The 21,783-nt window shown below is 37.0% G+C and overlaps 2 protein-coding genes across 3 annotated transcripts; one reads left to right on the plus strand and one right to left on the minus strand.

The window, feature by feature from the left end:
• Positions 1-2,459: 2,459 nt before the first annotated feature.
• On the minus strand, positions 2,460-9,275 carry LOC133844216 (protein dimmed). Of its 2 annotated transcripts, XM_062278124.1 has the most exons (3): positions 8,746-9,275; positions 3,914-4,102; positions 2,460-3,842 (listed from the first exon to the last, which is right to left on the minus strand). In XM_062278124.1, the coding sequence occupies exons 2-3, from the start codon at positions 4,085-4,087 to the stop codon at positions 2,724-2,726; spliced, it is 1,293 nt and encodes a 430-aa protein (XP_062134108.1). In that variant the 5' UTR covers positions 4,088-4,102; positions 8,746-9,275; the 3' UTR covers positions 2,460-2,723. The 2 variants fall into 2 exon arrangements, with proteins under 2 accessions (XP_062134108.1, XP_062134116.1); XM_062278132.1 differs by lacking the exon at positions 8,746-9,275 and having other exon boundaries at positions 3,914-4,131.
• A 6,188-nt stretch (positions 9,276-15,463) lies between these two features.
• On the plus strand, positions 15,464-16,325 carry LOC133850588 (uncharacterized). Its single transcript, XM_062286712.1, has 2 exons — positions 15,464-15,564; positions 15,621-16,325. Exon 2 carries the CDS (start codon positions 15,650-15,652, stop codon positions 16,061-16,063), a length of 414 nt encoding a protein of 137 aa, XP_062142696.1. The 5' UTR covers positions 15,464-15,564; positions 15,621-15,649; the 3' UTR covers positions 16,064-16,325.
• The last annotated feature ends 5,458 nt before the right edge of the window (positions 16,326-21,783 follow it).

Raw genomic sequence — 21,783 nt, forward strand, 5'->3', positions numbered from 1 at the left:
TGTTGAGAGAAAACATTGCGCAGGTCCGTTAGTCGGCATTCGTGTGAGAAGTAAGAGAGCACAACTTTAATACTGTGACGTCACAAATTTGCGGTACAAAATTATATTAAATATATAATATTGTTACCAATACATGTTCAACGATTATTGTTAAATATTACTTATATTAAAGATTTAATTTTCAAGTCCATCTGAAATATTATCTTAGGGCAAATTGAAAATATGTTTAAAATCTCACGAGCTAATGCGATGGTTCACTCTTTTCTAACCATCTGGCAACTCTAGATCTTTTTCGATTTTAGCATTGAGAAATTGTAATAATTATGCTAAACTTATAATATTCATAATTGATTTCGTACAAAAAAAAAAATAAAAATAATAAAATTTAAAAAGAATTTCAATGGTTATTACAATTTAGCTTAATTCTCATCGATACATCGGCATCTGAGCAATTATCGCATAGCCCTTAGCGCGAAGTTTGAAATAGGTATCGAAATACAACCAAAATACAACTTTCAAGAACAACTTTTAAAATATAAAGAAAATATAAATTGAACTAATAATATAATATGAATATTAATCAATTTATTAATAAAATCCAAGTTTTTTTGTATTTTTTTTTTATTTGCTTTATTCAATCAACTTTGTTTTTCTATTAGTAGATATCCTCAATGCTCTATACACTTTTCGTTACATAAATGTTCCAATATATGGAATACTACAAATGTATATATTTGCTTATATATACAAAAGAGTACTTTCTTTGCTTGTACACACCAAATGCTCATTATGTTTAGACCAGACCTAACTTTATGTACAATGAGACTAGCATTTTGTATTATACAATATATAATAATATATTTTAATAGACATGGATTGTATGGATACATACAAGAATAAGAATTAACTATACAACTAAATTACACGCCTATATTGCAATTTTCAAAGATTTGAAGTAAGTCGCATAACTGAATATATTGACTAGAATAACTCGTTTTGAGAACTTATCCGTTCCGATCATTGAGAAATTTATTGGATGTGATTTCATTGCATTCTCATTTAAAGTACGACTCTTGCTTAGCAATGGCTAGAAGCTCTAGAATTGTTAACCCCGCCTTAAGTTGCTAAATCTTGACTAATCAAACATAATCAACAAGCTTAAGTTGACACCCACTGTTGGACAAAACCGTCACCCTAACTACTATTTTTCACTTAATTATTGCTAAGACCAATCCACACACACACACATACTCACACTATCAAGCGACGACGCCACCCAAATGCACACATACACGCACACTCTTTCTCATACCAACCACCCACTGAGCATCGTTATTTTATTAGTGTTTACCATACACACACACACGCACACACAAACATACAGCACACGTTCCACATTCCACACGTTCAGTTTCTGTTGCTGTCTCTTTTTGCTCAAGAGGAGGAGACTGACAAAGGTCGATATACATACATAACGGAAGTGTGCCAGTTTCAATGTGCCTTTCAACGGTTTTGTGTGTTAATTGTTTTGTTGCCCTCTCCCCTTACCCCTGACCCCTCTGCTCCCTTTCGCCTCTTGGACCCCAAAACCCCTGACCAAGTGCTAGCCATTACAACGAGAGTAAATTTCAAGTGCATTAAAAAGATCATGGGTGGTAAATTAACTTAGCGACGCGTCACTTTCTGTTGTTCCTGGTGACGCGTTGGGTCGCCATTTTAGCCATCAGCATCTATACTTAAGTCCTGTACTATTATTTTACGTTAATTGATGCTGCGTCTTTGTTGCTTGCTATTGCTGACAATTGTGTACAAACTACGTTCATAGGTCTAAACAAATTCTCATATACTTAATCGTATTCGTTCTCGTTCTATATTTATGCGTTTACACCAAGAGTTGAATTTCCTGATTAGTAGCTTCCTTTTCCTGACTTCATCTCATTAACCACTTGTTAACACTTTCTGATTATATATGAAAAAAGAATAAGTTTTGTCAAGATATAAAATACAAAAATACAAATCATATAAAAAAAAAAATAAACAAATTCAAATCTATTCTAAAATTTAAATGAAGAAACAAGTGTGAGGAAGTAAGTATAGAAATTATAAAATAATTTCATCTACAACTTTGTAGTTAATGTGATGTAGTGACTATACACATATGATTTATCATAAATAAATAAACAAAAAAATTTAAAAAATATTAGTAAAAATAAGTAGGAATAAGTGATAATCTCCTCAAATAACAATCTGCTGCTTTCAACTTTGGTATATCTTAATTCGTTAGCTTGAGAACATTTCTAAGATTTTCTTAAGATTACGTATAAATATTGATGTATATTAACAACTTTTGGTTAATTGCATACCTTTAATTTGCACCACAATGGTCGGCTTTTGTTTTTCATTTAATTTACAAATAATTCATAAAGTTAATTTGGTATTTGGAAGCTAAGCTGTTTTTTTTTTTGTAATGAGTGTGATATATGTACATATTTTGGAAATTCGCTTAGATTTTACGTATTACACTACACGTTAATATAATAATTTAATCTTTCGTTTTCGTATGGAAGTTGTATGCATGATAATGGATTAGTTTTGCTTTCGACAAGTGTTTCAATAAAAGTAATTAATATTATGTATATTCCCAATTTGAAGTAAAGATCGCACGACAAATGCTATAAATTCTATATATCGATTTACCACAGACCATCAGGGTTGCCCAACGCTTAGAGGAACTCTCGAAAGGGTTCATCGAAATTATCATTGACATCTGGAAAGACACCGCCCCCCACTCCCACACCCACGCCCACGCCAACATTTACGCCCACGCCCACTCCTACAGACACTCCGCCCACTGTGACTGTGGAACCGCCATTGAGTATCAGCGTTGGTTGCTGTTGCGATTGCTGCTGCTGCTGCTGTTGTTGTTGTTGTTGTGGCAGCAACATTGTGGCGCCCAGGTGTCCGTGTGAATGCAACAGTTGCTGCTGTGTAAGCGGTTGCGCCTGCGATTGAGACTGCGTTTGCTGCTGCTGCTGTTGCTGCTGGTGATGATGATGTGTAAGATGTTGCTGCTGCGGCTGTGGTTGTTGCTCCACCTGGGACTGCGGCAACATGTGCATTGCTGGCGCTTGCAAGTTCTGCATTGAAGGCTGTGTTGCCGACACTGTTGCCGCACTCAACAGGCTGCCATCGGTGGCAGCCAACAAAGCACAGTCGTAGGCACCACCACTGGCCAGAGCATCCTCGAAGCAGAGGCCATTGGTGGTGGCGCCACCGTTGGTTGTGCCGCCATTGCTGTCGCTGGTCAGGCCGGAGAGTAAGACGCCACCGACGGCGCCACCATTGAGCTCCATGGCGGCTGCCTCCTCGTTGCGCTTCGAGAGTATGATGTGCGTCAGATTGATGATGTAATTCTTGGCCAGCGTCAATGTCTCAATCTTCGACAGACGTCGCTCCATCTCCACGTGCGGAATGACCTCACGCAGCGATTGAAACGCATCATTCAGACTGTGCATCCGCATGCGTTCCCGCTCATTCGACTCCAACCGCCGCAAGTTACGCTCCTTCGCATTTAGAGCGCCCTTGCGTCGTCGATTCGCATTGGAGTTGTTGGCGCTGTTGGGCGTTAAACTCGAGCCACCGCCACTGCCACCGCCAACACCACCGCCATTCTGCTGACGACCACGACTCGACGGTCGCTGACTGCCATGGACGTTGCCCTGTTGGTTGCTATTGTTGTTCGTGCTGCTGCCGCCGCCGTTGCTGCTGCCTCCGCCGCCGCTTGTGTCGTCACTCTGCGAACTGGAATCCGTCATTTCCAGGTCGTAGGTGTTATTGCTTAGCTGTAAACAAACGAAATCGAATCGAATGGCATGGATATCGTGTGGTGAGTGCTCAATTGATGCCCACTCACCTGTGAGGTGCGGCGTGTGGCACGTCGCACTGGCCGAGAGCTTCTTTCAGCCGATTCCGGTGATAGTCCATTGTGACCATCCGTGTTGTAGTTGTTGTTGTTGTGCTGGAGCTGCTGCTGCAGCTGCATGAAATCATGACTCCCCATGAGCTCTGTGAGTTGCGTTGCATCCATATTGTCAAAGGAGTACTGAAAGAATTGAACGAGTTCATCAAGTTTTTATTGGTGGTCCTAGAATTCTCCTTTTTAATAAACTGCTAAGCAACGCAAGTGTAAAAAGTAAAAACTGATCAAAGTATATTAAATATATTTAAGTTTGTGGCAGATAATAATTCTTAAGAAATTAACTGAATATTTCACAAGCAAATGTTCAACACGAGAACTCAATTTGCAATATATAAAATTCATTATTCACAAATAAAACTGAATTGAACGAGTTCAGTAAGTTTTCATTGGCAAGTGCAAAATTTAAAATTTGTTGAAAGTATATTAAATATATTGCAGTCTGTGGCAGATAATAATTCTTAGGAATTTAACTGAATATTTCACAAGCAAATGTTCAACACGAGAACTCACTTTTCAAATAAATAAATTTTACTCTTCACAAATAATAATGAAAGAATTGAACGAGTTCAGCAAGTTTTTATTGGTGGTCCTAGAATTCTCCTTTTCGATTTATAAATTTCAGTATTCACAAATTCAAAATAAATATTCAGTGAATCTCTAAAAAAGTATTTCGAATGATTCAGAATGCTATTTTTAAAAAGATATTATATCCTTTGCCATTAAAGACCCACACAATCAATATCTAAATGAGTGATGAGAAGAACTTAGTTGTTGACAATACAAATATTATATGTATATATTATATAACAACAATCAGTAATAGCGTATATGTGAATATACTGTATATTTTTATCAGTTGGACGATAAGATATCTGGGAACGCAATCAACAAATAAGTATTTCGTTGGGAATGCTGCGAGTTTAGCAATTATGAATCTCAAACTATTATATCACATGTCATAAATCAAATGGTTCAACTCAAATACTTTCTGATTTTGTACTCCACATGATATGTTTATATTACGATCTCACTTTATAAATGCTACCCTTAATTAATCGTGTACTATTCTCATTCACAATGATATTCCTTATCAGACATTGAGGCTAAATGATTTTGAAAACAAATAATTCTGCTATGGCTTTTAATTGCGATACAAATTATTCACAAAAATTCATACAGTGTAAAATAATATAAGAATAACAGCAACAAATTCAAAAATCTTTATTTTTAAAGTTAATTAATTTGTTATACTGTTTCTATGTTTTTGGAGCTATTCAAATTATTAAATTGCTTAAGTGTGCATATTTTTATTACTTCAATAAATTTTTTCATTATTATTTCATTTTAAATTTTAGTATTCATAAATAAATCATAATTTTAAAATTTATGAAATTGAATGCAAAAATATTTTATTTTTAAATCGATTGTCTGTCAGTAATTGCATAATAAACACAATGGCAACAATAATACTTGTGGCAGACAGTCCGTTTCCGGTGTTTTATCTGTGAGTTTTATATTAGTATTGGTTTTTCTTGTGTAGATAAACTTGCGTCATATTGGCATTTCGTTATCTCCAATCAATATTAACTGTATTACACGTGACTATATATAGTTAATATCTCCATCAACGGATTAGTCAAATTATTTCAGTCTCTCTAATTCATATCAAGTTCTGCGGAATATTTTTTTTTGTTTTCATGACTAGAACAGAATTGAATATTATGAAATATTGCTTAAAATTTCATAAGCCCAACTAAAAAATAACAACTAAATACATATTTTTTCAGAAAACTTTGGCATCGCTTCGTATTAGTTTCTTTTAATGCAGATATGTTAAGTTATAATTTAACCAATATAGTCGAGTAAAAAATAAATTCGAAAGTTCTTCATTGTCATTACATTAACAAAAATTGAAGATAATTTGGATATTTTACAAGCTGTGATATGAAATACATCAATTGTCAATGGAATACCGAATAGTGTATTATGCATATTATGTTAAACTTCAGCTTTAAGGAACTCTCAAGACAGCGTGGATATTTCTTAAAATACAAAAATATAGCGAATGCTTTAATGACTTTACAACCAAAATCAAAATAAATTATATGTATCTGACTGATAAAGCAATTAAGATCCAACTGAATCAACTGTTTTTTGTCATATTAAAATATTTCTTAAATTAATTTTACAAACTTTCAGAAGGGCATACGGACATGGCCATATCGTCTCGTCTGTTGACCCTGATCAGTAATATATATACCTAATAGGATCGGAGATGCTTCATTCATATTTAATTGAAAAAGAATATTAATTTAATTGATACTAAATATTTAATCACTCTGTATTTCAGAAATATCTTTTCTTTTGCAATAGTTTTGCATTCGATTCTAGATTGCATTGTTCCTGATTTTTAAATGTGTGTGCGTTGAGAGCAAACAATTTGACCTTTTGAACAGCGTTGAGTCATGATGGCGTTGTTATGGTTATGCCCCACGGCAATGGAACATTTGACCGGAACAGCGTGGAGCATTTAAAGCGTTGACTTGTGGATATGGACATGGATACGGACAGGGACACGGACTTGTTGTAAGTAATACAAAACGCGCACTTTGCGGCGCGTTTCTTTTGTCGCAGCGCCTGCTTGCCGCTGAGCGAAACCAAAGTGTCGCTATTATTTAACTGCATGTTGCGGCAAAGCTCCTTGGACTCAGGCTCTTTAAAAGGAATGCTACGAGGAATTACAACGCATAGCACAAAACATAACACAGCGGCGCCCGTAATGGGAATAAGGTTATACGGTTACACTGATGGCGATGGCGATAGCGATGATGTTATAACACATGGGCTGAAAAGTCTGACAAAGAAAACTTGCTTTTTGGATCAAAATTGGCGTTACTCATCAACTTAATCTTTATCAAGAGCATCGCAATCATTCCAGAGCCGCTATAACATTTCAATATAAATTTTTAGAACGATTTATTTTTGCCTCAAAATAGGCTTCAATTTCAGTGATAATCTCTTCAATCGTGCGAAATTTTTATCGGCGAGCATTTTCCAGGACTGCTGACCTCCAGAAGTCGCTGGGAGCCTAATCTGGCAAATTATTGGATGTGGGAGCAATTCGAAGTTAAATTCAAGTAGTTTTGTCACTGTCATTGAATCATGAACACATTCTTGTTGTTGGTCAAAAGTGAGCAAACGCGGCAGCCATTTTGAAGAGATTTTCTTATAGTCAAATGCTCATGCAATATTAAGCCAACATGTTTTTGATATCTTTACGATGTTAGCTAACTGACTCAAATTTAATTTTCGATCATTCAAAACGATTTTGTGGATTTTTGATATTTTCTGGTGTGACCTCCCATTTGGACGTCCACTGTTCTGCATCATCGGTGTCCCTACGACCACTTTTAAAGTCAGCAAACCAACGTTTAATTGTTGTTTCTGATAGAGAGGAGTCCCCATAACACTTTTAAAGCCAAAGCTTTGCTTGAACGGTATTTTTCCCATCAAGAAGCATTGTAAGATTAGAAGACGAAATTGCATTTGATCCATTGTTGTGAAAATAGAAAAGTAGTGTCACTTTTGGCTCAATAACTTACAAACTAATGAATAGAATATCATGAAATTTTAGCAGCTGTCTTCTGAAGGATTGTATTAACTGAAAAAAGGTGACTGCAATAAAACTAGCACAATCTATGTGTAAGGCCCGGACTTTTCAGCCCACGTGTTATAATGGATTTCCGCTTTATTTATTTAAGAATATGAAAAAAAAAGAAACAACCTAACTCAAACTCAAATGCCATTCAACGACTCAAGATCCGTTACGAGTGCAAGTCGAGCTCAGTTTAACGCAACTTGTATGTACTTTGTTCCATTATCCGACAATGAGTGGCAGATTTGTCGGCGACTCTTTGAATGTAGCAACATGTTGCATCTACCAGTTGCTGCTGCTGCTGCTACTGCTGCCTGCCACTGCTGTTGACACTGAAAATCCTGTTCAATTTCTGTGGCTTTGTCTGACAAACGCCTTTAAGAACCATCCAGCCAGCCAGCCAGCCAGCCACCTGCGCTTGTGCAATATTTATTGCGCTCTCTATTAAATAACTACTGCATACTTTTGTGCGTTTTGTTGACATCAACTTTAACTCAGCTGAAGAATAAAGCTAATGATAATAATAAGATATCCCTCTTTTGAAGACATGTCTTTCCCATGCATAGGTCAAATTTTTGTTACTTTATTTGCTGGAATTGCCACCAAGAGATAATACATTATCTATAAATGATTAGGCTTCGCCAAAAAAAGCATTCCCTATTTTTATATAAATAGTCTAAATTCGGTTAATTGTCTACGACATTTTCGTGATCACTTTAATCAAAGATTCAGCATGTTTTAACAAAACTTTTAACATTTGCAAAGCACTTTTGAAGCACTAAATAATCATATATCATTCGAATTTTAAACAAAAAGCAATCGCCATTTCTGAATTTCAAAGTTTTTTGTACCACTAAAGTTCTGTTTTGAAGAGAATTTTATAAAGTTTTTAACAAATTTTATTTTGTTTTAGTCAGATACATATGCAAAAAAATGTTGTAAATTAACCAAATGCGAAAAATATTTGTCAGAATATTTTGGTATGTATCCAAAAATGTATATATCATCTTTGTTATATTCTAAACAAATGTTTGATCAATTTTTAATTATTTTCGAATTTTTAAGATTGGCTCTGCAAATTTTGAATCAATTTTATATTGTGTAAACTTACATTCGATAGAATTTCAATATTGCTGTTGGTATATGGTTATAATTTATCGCAGCACAGATATTTGTAGAGCATTCACTTTTTGATTATTTATAAGATATATTTTTTTATCAAAAATTTGCATTAGCATTTTTGGCATATTCACGAACTTGTTTCACTTGGCACGCAGGCATTTTATAGAATTTTTGTTGGCCAACAAATTGTTGCCGTAATATATGTAATATATATTTATTTTGTAATACCACCAAACCGATATTTCAGATAACGTTTTCAGATCAAAACAACGAACGACGACGACCAATTTGCGTTGGACCAAGTAACCAAACTGAGCACCGGAAACGCGGTGACTGCGACTGCGACTGCCACTTGTGGAATGGCCGCAACAACGACGACATCGCACAAGCCGAGCAGCGATTGACAGGCCAAAAGGCGAATCACGAGCCTGCCGGACCCGAGCGGCGAAAGCCGAACGAACTTCATGCAGTCGTGTGCGCTGCGAACTCGTGTGCGTGGGTAAGGGAGACTCCCACACACGATTGCCGATGGCTGGCGAATCGAGAGCTTACAAATACGCTCAAGTTTTGAGCGCAAATTTCGCACTTTGAGTCTCTTTTGGTCTGTGCAATTGAGTGATGGTCGATGGTAAGCTGAGGGTAAACTCAAAGCGCTGGCATGCAGTGCACCCCCCTGTTGCTGTGGGTTGTGGGTGCTGCAGCACCCCCCTCTGCATGTGTGGAATCGTTGCCCTTATCACGTTACTCACCCACACACACACACAGACACACACAGATGTTTATTAAGGGAACCCACAGTTACGGAGTAGTTGAGCACACCCAACGGGGTGGCTTATGTTTTGGAGTTGTTGCCGTGCACACCACGTGCTGCCCCAACTCCATTTTGGTTTGAATTAGGGGTCTGTTTCTGGGGTTTCATTTTGGGTTTAACTGTGGAACGCGGAAAGCAGAAAGTGGGGCATTGACGCTCTGATTAGCATCATTGACGTACGAGTTTGCTCATGAGTTGTTCGGCCTGCATTCGACCGACTTCCTCCTTTTAGTCAACTCTTTGCCTTTGTGCCCCAAACTGGCTGACTGACTGAGCGAGTGAGTGACTCGCTTTTACTACTACACTGTTATTATGTATTATTATCGTCTGTTTGTCTCTGCTGTCTTTTTGTTGTCTGTTATTGTTGCTGTTGTTATTGCCTGTTGCTACGAGTTTTGCCGGCGCTTATCACTGTGCTTAAATCCTTATCGCAGGGGCTTTATCGTTGCGCCTGCCCTGATAAACTATTGTGAAGATAATAAGAAAATGGTGCCAGAGTTTTTGAAAATTGAGAGCTTGTCTTTTCATCAAATTATTTGTCATAATTACTGATACTCAATAAGAAGAAATGCAAGAAGTTCTAAATTGAGTTCTAACTTTTTCATCTCATTTGATAATCTACATTTCTTATTTGAAATGCTTGATCAAAAATCAATGTCAATCAGAAAATGTATGCAATAGGCAGAAGAAGACATCTCCGACCACGTCAAGTATATCTATTCTTGAACAGCGTCAAAAATCAAGACGATTAACCATGTCCGCCTGTATGTCTGTCCGTTTGTCCGTATGAACACCTTGTTTTATTCTTGCTTGCACCTTGCTTTTATTCTCAATGGGTAGCGGGTATCTCACAATCGAGCACTCTCAACTGTCGCTTTCTTACTCGATTTTGAATGAAGCTAAAGTAAAAAATGTCGATTTACAATAGATTAAATACCCTTTATAAGATAGGCTTCCAAATGATGTCTACTTGTGGATGTTAATGAACAAACTATCTATCTACTAGCATTTACATTCCACTCCATTATATTGTCTGTTTTAAGATTTACTTCAGCACAATTCATTAAGCACTCTTTGGTTACAGGGTATTGAGAACCAGCTTTAATATGAAGTGTACTCTCTGGCCCTTTTTCTGGCCCTTTTTGCGCCCTTGCTCCCTGGCTCGACTTCTGCTTGGTAGTTTGGTCTGCTCGCAAATGCCTCTTCAGCCAAGTGTTGCCAAATACAAATTGACAGTTAATATTTTTAAACTAGCGAAGAGCGGGGTAGAGGATGGCAGTCGAGGGGTGATGTTGCTGTCGACAAGGACATTATGTAAATCACACACAGCGGCAATGCGTTGGCGTCTACCATCCCCACCGTCTCCCTTTCTCTATCGTTATCTGAGCAGCCTCTGCGATGTGGAAATAATAAACAGGAAAAAGATGCTGAGCAAACGAAGGCCAAGCTATGAGCTATGAGAGAGCAGAGACTTGGGACTTGGAACAGCGTGGGCGTTGCTTTCCCATCCGGGTAGCCGTTTGATTATGCCCCAGCAGTTTGTTGTTGAGGTTGAATGCAGTTGCTGTCTCGCTGCTTTGTTGGTCGTCATCAACTGGTCTAGTCCTTAACATATTAAACCGATCATTGTACTTGACGTCCGTCGCCGCTCTCAAACAAAAGCCAAACAAACAAACAAATACAATAATATTAACTAACAACTATATTTTTCGCCCCCCCTTTTTGGATGCATACAAGTTGTTGCGAGGCTAGACAGTGTTTGCCAGTTTTGTGGGTTATATAAGGATATTAAATATTGAGTTTCGAGTCAGAATCAGGCACAGATTCTCCACTCTTTTGACCCAACATCCTAGTAACCGCAACGACCGCCAGTCAATCATCTCGGGGCAGTGCCAAGTCGTCAGTCAGTAGCTGCCTTTAATGCAATCAAAAAACAGAACGCTCTCTACCCGAGCAGCATATTTAAGCAGGCATCAAACATCATCATTATAGAGCAGACAGCTTAAAAACGCTTAACACACAAATTTAATCATGACAGGACTTCGCAGACTTCCCCTGAATCCTCCATCCTTCTCCACCTACTGCAGCCCGGTGGGATTTCCGTCGCTTAGCTCTGGTAAAAATCACACCCGCGGTTATTTAAAATGCTAAAAAACAAGAGAAAATATTATGAAGCAATAATAGAAAAAAATGGCAAGCAGGCAGCACAATAAGAAGACTTACGGCCAGACCTCTCCGCATGCTATGTTCCAACTCATCCAACCATTGCCTCGAGGCATGTAACCCACGCGTCCCTGTCAAATGTCAATAGCAAACGCAAGCGATGAATTTTTGTTGTGCTCCTTCTACTACATTTCGTATGCTGTTGCTGATCACCGCAACAAGCCAGTTGACACGCCCACATTTACTTCACGCTCCCTTGGCCCATTTGGGGTCAGGCAATCGGCATATTTACATTTATTACTTACACTTCGACCCACGAACTGATTCCGATTTTATCCCACACATAATCGGTCGTTGTAATATTGACTTTACACTGAGGGTTGTCCCCGAAGTGTCTGTGTCTCTATCTGAATACTTGAATATTGAGGTCAAATGGATTTTGCATTTTTAGGATTTACATTTGATTTGAAGATTACATCCTTTAAACTGTTTTGATTGTTTTTTTTTCTATGACGAGTCAATTTCCAAAAAACAGCATATTTCGAAACAATTGAAATAAGCTTAGGAATTTGACCAATTCAGTATTTGGATTACCTTGGTTAGTATTTTTTTTTTTTTAAGGTTTGGAAAAGATAAGTTTTACTTCCTCTTTTAGCGAAATATTCAATATTAGACAGGATTGTGACTTTTCTAACAAGAAGAAAAACTTAATATGTGAACAAATAAATGCAATGTGTTATACATTTTTTTAGTCAAAATGTCGCTTATCGTTAACAAATTAATTCATATTTTGATTATCTTTAGTTAACAGCTTTAAGCCAAATTACAGTAGTTGAAGTAGTGGATGTGTATTAAGTTTATAAAGTAGTTTTAGCAAATTGAGTTATATGATAATTATGAACTAAAAATACAGTAAACGCGCTCTTCTTTGAACGCTTTTAATTTCAAATTTAAACAGTAGTAGTAGTAAATTTAAACAGTAGTAGTCCAAGTACTTTTCTTCAAGTATGTAAGCCAAATTCAAGTAGGCCAAGTAACTGTTGTGTGCTTAAAACTAATTTAAATGTTTATATATCATAGAAAAATGTAGAAAGCAGATTGTGCCCAAGGCTACGGACTTAACTCTACTTCGGTTTGTATTTCAACAGCTCGAGTGTCTCTTGGGCCTCCAAGTTATATTTTTCGAGATTTTCAATTTCCTTGATAATCGCTTTATACTTTGCCTCGTATTCCTTTTGCTTTGCGATGCGTTTTTCGCGCAGCTCTTCGGTATTTTTTTTTAGTTCAAGATGTTTGCGCTGTAGTTCAGCAATGCAATCCTCCAAAGCTGTGTGGGGCATCATGGTGAATTCATCAAATTTAGCTTGCGACTCAGTAATCTTGTTTTTCAAAGCCTCGGCGCAGTGTTGGTCATAATCACGCACAGAATCGTCCGTCGAGTCAAACAATTTTTTAAATTGCTGCAGAATATCGCCATGGATCTTCTCAATTTGCTGTATTGTAGTCATTTTCGGGTCAAAATGCGGTTTATTTAAGCCGCACAACAGACGCATCTTCTCCTCAAGCATCTGTTTGAATGCTTTTTTGTCTTCAGTCACTTCGCTGCTTATGCGACGATTTTGCGTTTCCACCATTTTTAATGTTTGCTCGCCAAATTGTTTCATCAGATTTTTTATTTCCTCGCTCAGATCAATATCACCAGCTGCTTCGATTTTCAGAACAGAGCCGCAGGCATTATCATTCGTGTCCGACATATTGTGTTGTATTTAATTTCTTTCCTTTTTGGTTGCAAAACGGGACTAAATATCACATGTACTGAATTATGTTCAATATTAACTGTTTTTAAACAGACTCGTTCGCTACTGGCGTCGATAATTTTAATAACAGAGTTGTACTCGATTACAGAGTTGCATATGATTACAAATTTGCATATCACTAAAAGTGTTTACATGGACTTAAACTTAAGACTGTGGTTTACATTTAACAATTTCTATTCTATTTAATATGCGTGCGACATTATTTACAGTAAAAGAAAACATTTTAAAAATAATTAATATTAGGAATTTAACTGTTTAGCAATAAAATATATAAGTTCGTCCATTTTTGCAATTATCTTTAAACATCTGTATCTTAATCTTTACTCCAAATAAAAAAATGTTTTGGTATGTTTTTTTTTTCACTTTAGATGTGGCGCACACGACACAGAAGTACGCCTATATAAATTGATGCAAATAAAACTATTTTAATTCCGTCATTTACATTCTTTATTTAGAAACTTAGTTTTATTTTAATTATTGACAAATTGACAAATTCAACGAATTTACTGCTTCTTATTTGAATTTAGTTTTTTATTACATGTTGGGTAATAATTTATATTACTATGACTAATCATAAATATACAGATATTCCATTGTCTTAAGGCAAAAACGCATCATTTGCAACAGCATTACTACGGCCCCACAAGAGCTGCGACTAGAGCCTTTCGGCTCATTTCGAAATTCGAAGTTCGAACGCATTTCGCAGCGTACGTTACGTTCTCACTTCAGTCGCAGACAGTGCTGCCATGTTTTGAGCACCCGTATAAGCTAGATATTTGAAAAAAAAATAAGCTAGAGTAAGCCAAATTTAAAAAAAAAAATGCAGAAAAATATGTAAGTTACACCCAAATGAGAGAAAACATGAAACCTTGTGGGTGGTAAATAAGCTATATTTTAAGCTATAAACTAGATGCAAATTTTACAAGCTTTTCCATTTTTAAATATGCTAGAACTAGCTTATAATAAGCTAAACTGGCAACACTAGTCACAGATCGCATGCGGAACGATGAGAATGAGTGTATTTTGTGGCGCTTTGCTTTCGTTTGTATGTATGCGTCAATGTATCTACTTGCTTGCCTCTATTGGTATGTGTATGCATGTGAAATTTGCAACGTACAGTTGCCTCGGAGACTAGAAGCTGGCGCGCGTCAATTTTGTGTCTTAGATGTTTGCAGTTAAATGGTGCCCGGACGAGGAGTGCATTAGCTTTGCTGATACTTCTTCAGCCCAACATACATACATATACATACATATATTGTGGTGTGTGAGTTCGTTTCCTGATCAATACATACAAATTTATATTTCTTAAAAATACGATTTACATTTCTTATTGTTTCATTAATTCTTTATTACTTTAACTTATTACACTTAGATTTTTGTTGTTTTAAAATTTTTTACATTTACATAAATATTAAAAAGAAGCCCTAATTCTTTTTGTACCTTAAGTAAGTAAGCGTTTTAGTAAAAAAGTATTTCATAAATAACTTTTAAAATTTTTTCTGATCGCAACCCAATTTCTAGGAATCATAAAGACTATAGCTTCAAAATTACACCTCTTATTCGATTTTTATCGATTTACGGGAAAGTGACGAAAGTGGGTGGGGAAAATATTGTGTAAATACTTCTGTTGGCCAAATAATTCCCCCCTGCCCATGGGTCGGGTGATAACTTAAAACTAAAAAAAAAAATACTTCTGTTCGATATAAAACGTGCGTAAATACTTTTGACAACTGATAAGCATCTGTTTATTAGCTAGAGCAGTTATTTTTTAAATTTTTCTTTCATCTGGCCTTGCGTAAGTTTGACTTTGCAACATCAAAAGATTTCAGACATTCCCCCACACTCGTCGTTTGTGAAGCTTGCACAAAAATTCACCTTGTGTAAATACTTCTGACTAGCTGTGTATATAATAGCTTAAAGTAAAATAAAAGGTTATTCCATTGGTACTCCTGTCACAAATATTTTCTTCTCGACTATTTACAATCACCAATTGTTGTCAAAATCGAATCACATATTTGTGAATATAATTTTCTTATTTTATAAAATTAGATTTACATATATACCATTTTGTAGTTGAAAGTAACGTTCTATTAGGCATCAAGATGTTGTTAGATAAAATACCCGAAGTTGATATGGTCACCGTAGCCCAGAGATCCCATGTCGAGCGGCGTGGAGTATTGGGATTTGTTCCACGCATTGGACTGCCGATTGTGGACTATGCAGAAGTGGATAGGATTGATGCATTTTATCTGGAATGCCAGAATTTTCGTGATTACTATCGCGATCCATACGACAGAGTTCACAAGCCACTAATGTTTACCAAACACATGGGAAAATGCGGAATTAAAATGGATCGCAGTGTGGAGGAGCTACGACAGCCGATAAGTTGGGTCCAAAGGAAGAAACCAATAACAGAACCTGTTAACTATAAGACGCACATGAATTTGGGTGTTGACATAAACACAATGATCAGAGGTCGTTATGGAAAAGAGAGTTGCATACGATACAAACGTTAATAATTAATATACACTCGAGACAATAGCTTGACACAACAGCGAGGGCGGCTTTATTTGACGTTTATATAAGGTCGCAATATTGTGCATACGAAATTTGGGCGTTATATGACCGGCAGATATAAGTTTGACTTGCATACAAAATTGTCAGAAATTTATCAGAGTTCATTACGAATAAATTCATTTTCTCGTAACTAAATCATGTTCACTTTAACGTTATTGCGTTTTCGTAGATATAAATATAAAGTCTTGATATTTACTCAAACCCCTTCAAGCATATCGTTGTGACTGAAAAGCTTACAGAAATAATTATTATTTACACAGTGGCAACGGGCGAATTTATAGCCCACATTTGACTTAACGAGCGAAGCCAAAAAGGCAACCAAGGCAAAGAGAAGGAGCAGCATGAAGGACAGCAATTCGAGCTCGATGTATGTATATGGCAAGAGCTGCTAATTGGTGTCATTAAAAAGTTGTTGCGAGTTCTTTAAAAATATGTTATACATATACTCGTATATATGCCACGAGCAAATAATACGCATACGCCATGTTGTACCCCTTGCAAATGAACATGTCTCGCGACTCGACTGCTTTACAATGTAAATGTAATCAAAGTTTTTATTTTACACCTTCCGCTTGATTTGTGATTATGAAAATGTTAGTAGAAAAATTCATTGCAACTCGCACCTTGAAAAGGTCTTCAGAAATTAGCATTTAAATTACGCCGCCCGACTCGCGGCCCTCTTCGTCTCCCGCTCGCGGATTTAGTTTTGCTACTGCGTTCAATGAAGCAGCATTAATTGGAATATCCTGGCTTGGACACTCTGACGTCGAAAAGGCTGCCTTTGATGGCTCGCCTATAATTGTTATTGATGGCGCATTATCCAGTTGCCACCTGGCCTGCACCTGATTGTTGCTGTTATGTAAATGAGTCGCAGTTCTTCGTGTTGACAATACTTAGGCCTGTTTGTGAAACCTATTCCCGTAGGAGGTCTGACGATGGCACAGATTACGGCTTGTTCTAATCTTTCCACAACTTGCAGAGGGTCATAAGTAGTAAACAGTTTTCGAAATGTGCAAATAATCTGCTTAAAAATAGCAGAAGAATTAGTGGCGCCTGCATATTGATATTTAAGATTAAATTATATAAATGCTAAGATAATAGAGTACATTTATCTTTCAATAGTTCTTCTTTTTATGGAACGAAATCAATAGGGAACTTTATATCTTAACTAACTTTGCTCTGATATATGTACAATGTTATTTTCATTGAGGCTTCAAGGCCATTCCTCATCGTAATCACGCCCTTCAGAAGAACAGCTAGTAAAAGGTATAGATGATAGAAATAAGAGATATCCATTGTTGAATTTTTGACAAAACTTAAAATAAAAGATTAACTTTTCCTATGAAAAATAGGATTTCTAATTCATTTGAAAGAAACTTTTTATTTTCCTTACATTTTACGTTTTCTGATGCACGCTGCGATCACCCAATGCGCATTCTTTTTGCTGGGTATAGCAAACACCAATGCATATTTTAATTTGTGCTTTTTGGGATGAGACACACAGGCAGCTGAGGCTTGAGCATTGGGTTGCTTGGCGGCTGACTGGCGCCGCTTCGACCAGCCCGCAAAAACCGACGCCCCAAACGAGCGACGCCGCTGCTGGAATACAGAAGAAGACGCAGACTTACAGCCCCGGCCAAGCCACCCGTTAATCACCCGGCACACTTATGCACACACTCATACAATGGCATGCACACACACACACATACACGAGCGTATAGACAAATCCAGCAACAATCTATTTACATTTGCACCAAATGTACAAATTTAGTTATCGTTAGGTTGCTCGATGACAGGAGAAGGTGAGTGGAAAGTAGGGCGTGTTCAAGGGGGAAGCAGAGATAGAGAGCGGATGATGAGCTGGGTGAGGAAAGAGGGGTTAGGGGAGGAACGTCAGACGTCACGCAAAAAGTTGTTTGCGTTGGCGAGCGCACAAAAGTAGGCAACGTTATCTTTCCCTGCGGTTCTATCGCGTATGAAGAGAAGAAAGGGGACAAGGGACATGTTTACACACATGTTGGAATGTCTGATTCAGTGAGTGTGTGTGTGTGTGTGTGAGACAGAGTGTGCGCTGAATGAGTTTTGTTTTTCTTGAACAAACTTTAATTGTTTTTGATTTTTCTAAGGATTCAAGTGACGCTCGTTCGCTTGATGATACATGATCTGGATGAAGAGGATGTTGTAGATGATGAGCCGGATGACGACGATGATGAGGGGTGTGTGTGTGTGTGTTGAAGCCTTTGAATGTCAAGCGACAACAAATCAACAAATCAGCGAAATGAAAAATGAATCCACGCACTTGCTAATTAAATGCACATTTGTCAAGCTTCGCCTACGGCAGCTCCTAACTTACCAGCGTCCTTTCCCTCAGCTCCCAAGCACAGCTCTCTCTCTCTCTCTCTCACACTCTACTGCCAACCACTTGAAAACAATTGTACAGGCAATTGCCCAAATGTCACGTACAACATGTAAATGTCAAAGGGATGTGCATGCTAAGCGAGAAGAGAATGCTAGTCGAGCTGAGGCAACAGCAACAACCGCTAATTGTTGCATCTAGCGCATGTTGCATGCTGCATACTTCACGGCGTTGCATGCACGGCCCAGGACTTTTGTGTATGCACTTAAGGCTTAAAAAGGACATTGCACATTGCACATTTCATGCGGCGCATGCAACGCTGGCGAAAACTGGAATTCTATGGGAAATGAGAGATGCCTTTCCCGGTTTTGTGCCTCAGCTGGTTTTCAAATTGAAAATTGCGCTCATTTATTGCATTATTCGCAATCGCAACTTTTTTTTGTCAAGCTCCCGCTCAAATAGCCGTGAAATTGCATTCGATTTTGTGTCTGATAAAGTCTACCACTACAAATAAGAGCAATAGAGATAGATATAAATATAAATTGAGAGCGTGCGAGTGAAAATTGCAGGCAGTTAAAGAATCTCATTGCTTCGCAATTGAAGCAGCTTTAGTTTCATCGAAAACTCTGAATTTAAATTAATTTCTGTGAACAATTTGTAACTACAAGTCGATCAATATATATTTTGAATTGTAAATATATCACTTTAATAATATAATTAAATAATATAAATTTAAATAGTCATTTACATTTTATTTAAAAACTTCTAATATACTCCTTATTCTTATCATCAATCTTTAACTGATCTGTGTAAGTTCATTTTTTTTTGACTTGGAGAAACTGAATATTATATTGGGAAACGAATTTGAACAGTCACATATTATTCGTTCTCGAATTCATCACAATTTTCATCAACTATCCACTGGGAGTTCATTCGATTGCTCTGACACCGACATGTAAAATGAAGCCTCTTGCACCATGGGCACGTTTAAAATTTGTAGTTGGTTTGTCTTTAAGATAGGCAAGAAATCTTGACAAATGATTCTTTCATAGAAGTTATTTAAATATCGAATAAACATTCTTTATTTCAAAGTGACTAAGTGAGAACAAGTTTTATACCCGCTACCCATAGGGTAGAAGGGTATTATAACTTTGTGCCGGCAGGAAATGTATGTAACAGGTAGAAGGAGGCATCTCCGACCCTATAAAGTATATATATTCTTGATCAGCGTCAACAGCCGAGACGATATAGCCATGTCCGTCTGTCCGTCTGTCCGTCTGTCCGTCTGTGTGTCTGTCCGTCCGTCCGTATGAACACCTAGATCTCAGAGACTATAAGAGATAGAACTATAATTTTTTCGACAGCATTTGTTATGTTTGCACGCAGATCAAGTTTGTTTCAAATTTTTGCCACGCCCACTTCCGCCCCCGCAAATCAAAAAAATCGAATAACAAGTGTAATTTTAAAGCTAGAGCTACGAATTTTGGTATATACAATAATTACTGTAGTAGTTATGATTCCTGAAAATTTGGTTGCGATCAGATAAAATTGTGGAAGTTATTAAAGAAATACTTTTGTATGGGCAAAAACGCCTACTTACTAGGGTCTGGGTTGTTTTGGCTGACAATCTGGTATATTGAGCCGTTTATGGTATATTTTGAATGGTGTGCTGTATCGATATACCAAACATACCATTTGGTATATTTTTAGTATTTTTAGTATTTTCGGTATATTTTGAAAATGATACCGCAATATTTTGCCTTTATTAAAATGGGTAGTGGGTATCTCACAGTCGAGCACACTCGACTGTAACTTTCTTACTTGTTTCAGCTTATTTTGGATTACTATTTGAAATACGTTTTTTTGTTTTTAAATTTAATATTCATAGATTGCCCGACAAAGACTCTATGTGATCGAAATATCATTCCCAAGTTCTTATGTTGAATATTATAGTTGCTGAAGGTGTTAATGTTTTTATACCCGCTACCCTTAGGGTAGAAGGGTATTATAACTTTGTGCCGGCAGGAAATGTATGTAACAGGTAGAAGGAGGCATCTCCGACCCTATAAAGTATATATATTCTTGATCAGCGTCAACAGCCGAGACGATATAGCCATGTCCGTCTGTCCGTCTGTGTGTCTGTCCGTCTGTCCGTATGAACACCTAGATCTCAGAGACTATAAGAGATAGAGCTATAATTTTTTTCGACAGCATTTGTTATGTTTGCACGCAGATCAAGTTTGTTTCAAATTTTTGCCACGCCCACTTCCGCCCCCGCAAATCAAAAAAATCGAATAACAAGCGTAATTTTAAAGCTAGAATTGCGAATTTTGGTATATACAATAACTACTATAGTAGTTATGATTCCTGAAAATTTGGTTGCGATCAGATAAAAATTGTCGAAGTTATTAAAGAAATACTTTTGTATGGGCAAAAACGCCTACTTACTAGGGGTCTGAGTTGCTTTGGGTGACAATCTGGTATATTGTGCTGTCTATGGTATATTTTGAATGCGGTACTATGTCGATATACCAAATATACCATTTGGTATATTTTTAGTATTTTTGCAGTATATTCGGTATATTTTGAGAAAATACCGCAAAATATGTTTCTTTTATTCAAAATGGGTAGTGGGTATCTCACAGTCGAGTACACTCGACTGTAGCTTTTTACTTGTTTTTTCCAAAATAATGTAAAAGAATACACTCTTAATAAGAGATTACGTAAGTTTGATATAAAATATATAGTGTAAGATGTAATATTAATAATACAATTTAGAATTGAATTTGTTATAAATAAAAATGAAGCATACATAATTTATTTAAATAGTGTCAGAGCAAATAAACCACATTAAGAACTATTGTAATTAATAATAACTAAGAAAAATAAGGCATTCAGCCCATAGTATAGTGGAGCGGGTGTTGAGATTAAAAGCGTAGAAGAAATCAACGTCATCGTTAAATTTAATTAGGCATCAAATGACCAAGCGGCCGAGCTAAATCAAATGCCAAATGGCCTGTAAGTGAACCAAGCGTGGTAGTCAAAGGATGACCCCCGCCCACCCCGCATCACTCAGCCATTCCCCAGATAATGCCTGGGCAGTAGCACGAGCAGCATTTGGAACACTTTAAAACACAATTATAAGTCAGCGATGAAGCTGTTGGCGGTGCCTGTAAATGGACGCCAGTGGGCAACCCTCGGTGGACTTAATTTGCAAGTCACCAAAGTCAGCAGCGACGCCAAGGAGGCGGCAATACATCCAAGGGATCATCAATGTGTTGGGGAAATATGAGCTGAATTGTG

This window comes from Drosophila sulfurigaster, chromosome 2L (genome assembly GCF_023558435.1).
Source record: "Drosophila sulfurigaster albostrigata strain 15112-1811.04 chromosome 2L, ASM2355843v2, whole genome shotgun sequence".
NCBI lineage: Eukaryota > Metazoa > Arthropoda > Insecta > Diptera > Drosophilidae > Drosophila > Drosophila sulfurigaster.